This window comes from Leiobunum rupestre, chromosome 1, assembly GCF_980474605.1.
Source record: "Leiobunum rupestre chromosome 1, qqLeiRupe1.1.hap1, whole genome shotgun sequence".
Classification (NCBI taxonomy): Eukaryota; Metazoa; Arthropoda; class Arachnida; order Opiliones; family Sclerosomatidae; genus Leiobunum; species Leiobunum rupestre.
Window position 1 is genome coordinate 33,771,638 of NC_143384.1, and position 2,734 is coordinate 33,774,371.

The following is a 2,734-nucleotide window of genomic DNA, read 5'->3' on the forward strand; positions in this document are numbered from 1 at the left end:
GAATCCGGTGTAGATCCGCAATTGGCTATCCGCAACAATTTACGATTAGCCGGAAGCAATTTGTTACATAAAGCCGTTGACAGAATGAGTAAGCCCCAGTCAGGCAGTGGAACTCCTAAGAGACGCGCGCCTCCTAGACAACGGAAAAAGAAAACGAAAAAATCAAGGACGAAAGACGATTTTTTGGGATAAGAAACAATGGCGCTTCGAGAAGGCATGCTAAGTTCGTTAGCCTTGTTTGTACGACCCGTGTTAATTGCCAACATATTAGCTACAACCGAAATACGATATCTACCCACGAATAACTTGACCGACAATGGACCTCTCGAATTTGTTTATTCCGGCATCTGACGACTAATAAATTGATTTATCCAAAACTATGCTCAAACTAAAAATGAAACTCGTGCATTTCGATGGTACAGACGTACCAGCCACTGAAGTGAAAGTCGGGGTCACGAATAATCTTATTGGAACTCTTTTTTCGCAAATCGACGCTTATCTGGACGACACGTCTGTGCAATCTACAAATCATCTTTCGGCATATAACGCGTACTTGGCGAAATTGCTCAATTTTGGTGAAGACGCTAAGAAAACGCAACTGGAGAATGGAATGTTTTATATGAACTTGAACTGTAACCCGCAAGACATGTGGGAACCGGCTTTTAACAATGATCGTAACGGAATGCTGAAGAGATGCGCGCGAACGAAAGAATCGACCACGTTTGAGTTAATGGGCCATTTACCCCTCGATATTTGCCACATGAATAAGTTTATTGTCAATCAACTACTCGTAAGATTCCGCTTAGTAAGAAGCCCTCGTTTAACTTGTATAATAGCTTTAGAGCAGGGAAAAGATTATAAGCTAATTTTAGAACAGGCGTATTTATACGTTACTAAAGTCAAGGTGGCTCCGCAGATAAGTTTAGCCCACGCTAGGATGTTAGAAAGCGGAATACCAGCGATTTATCCCATAACGCAAACAATTATGAAACGTTTTTCTATCGCTCAGGGTCTGAAAAACATAAATCGCGATAACGTAATACTCGGGAGAATACCAAAAAGGGCCGTTGTAGTTTTTGTCAAAGAAGAAGCTTTCAACGGGTCATTGACCACAAATAGCTTGCAATTTGAACATTTAAATATTACCGACTTGTCTTTGTCAGTCGGACCGGATAGATACCCTCCTGATGGCTTTCAAATGGATTATGCAAATTCAAATTACTGTTTACCTTATCAGGATTTATTCGAGTCAATGGGCATAGCTTCCGAAGATAGGGGTAATTATCTAAATTTCGCGAATTTTAAGGCGGGGTACACGGTCTTTACTTTCGATATGTCGGCGGACCAGAATGCCTCGGCTGATCATACGAGTATTCCTCGAAAGGGGTCTCTACGTTTAGATGTTCAATTGAAAGAACCCCTACCGACTAATGTCGTGTGTATAATGTACTTTGAATTTGATAACGAGATTTTAATTACTCGGGACAGAAAGGTGATATATAGTATCGAATAGAATGAGCCACCCTGTTTTATATTCGATTAGTTCCACGCGAGCTTTTGTTTGAGAATGACACGCCCCCATTTTCTCTCCAACCAACTCGACATTTTTTTATCGGCGAATCTCGCGGAGCCTGAAATTTTAATTAACCGTCAAGGACATAGAAAATATGTCAATTTTAGCGTAAAAGTGTGGAAAAATCTCTGGAACTATGAACAAGAAATTGAAAGGTTTTTCAATAACACTACAGAAGCTATACGTTTTCACAGCTGGTTGTCGGATAATGTCAAGTTGGAAGGATTCTTCTGTCAGCGTGGAAGAATTATTGATATTCGCGGCTATATTCGCGGGTCTAATTCAAATTACGACGTTGTGTATTGCTCCGCCAACGGGGTCACCCTGGATAAAGAAGCCTGGGACCGTTTGAAGATTATCCGTACCAGTCTCGACAAAGAAATAACCGACCGAAAAGACGCTTTTGAAGGAATGAAAATGTCTATTTTAGGCGAATTAAAAAGTGTATTATTTACGTTAACCGAGGCGTGCCCAAACCTGCCCGGCCATAATCAATTGGCCCATCACATTAGTTGCAAACCGATCGCGTCACATTTCTGCGAAAGACTCGAAAAAAGTGTCAAGATGGCGATACCCCTTATGAACTATGACAACGTAATTAAGGCGTTTTACGTCAACTTTCCCGACTATAAACGGGGGGTAGAAAATTTATATCATAATATCATGCAAAATGAATCTGAAATTTTATCAGAGCTGATGTATTAAAAATTTCCATTAAAATGTATAAAAAATGTAAACTTTGCTGGTTCCTTCATTAATAATGTAGCACACTTTGAACTGTTAAGACATGAATATAGAATCTATTTATTTTGACCCCGAAAATCCCGGAAGTCTGGGAGGACTAAAATGTTTATCCGAACAATTACCCTCTATTTCCAAGAAAAAAATTAAAGATTGGGCGCTGACCCAAGACGCCTATACGTTGCACAAAGATAGAAAATTTAATTTTCCTAGAAATAGGACTTATGTCACGAGCTTGAACGAAGAACATCAGGCTGATTTAATCGAGTTAAACGAATTTAAAAATATTAATAAATTTAATAATATTCTTACTAATATCGATATTATCTCCCGATATTTATTCGCTATTCCCGTGAAAAACAAGATAGCGAGCGATATCTTAGAGGCTTTCAAAAAAATCCACAAACAACGTAAGCCTTT

The 2,734-nt window shown here is 39.2% G+C and overlaps 1 protein-coding gene across 1 annotated transcript; it reads left to right on the top strand.

Moving 5' to 3' along the window:
- Positions 1-394: 394 nt before the first annotated feature.
- On the top strand, positions 395-1,513 carry LOC149962180 (uncharacterized protein F54H12.2-like). The gene has a single exon (XM_090164416.1). It carries the CDS (start codon positions 395-397, stop codon positions 1,511-1,513), a length of 1,119 nt encoding a protein of 372 aa, XP_090020542.1.
- The last annotated feature ends 1,221 nt before the right edge of the window (positions 1,514-2,734 follow it).

Bases quoted from the DNA above. Each gene is read 5' to 3' on its own strand.
- LOC149962180 (XM_090164416.1), top strand. From the start codon at position 395: ATGAAACTCGTGCATTTCGATGGTACAGACGTACCAGCCACTGAAGTG.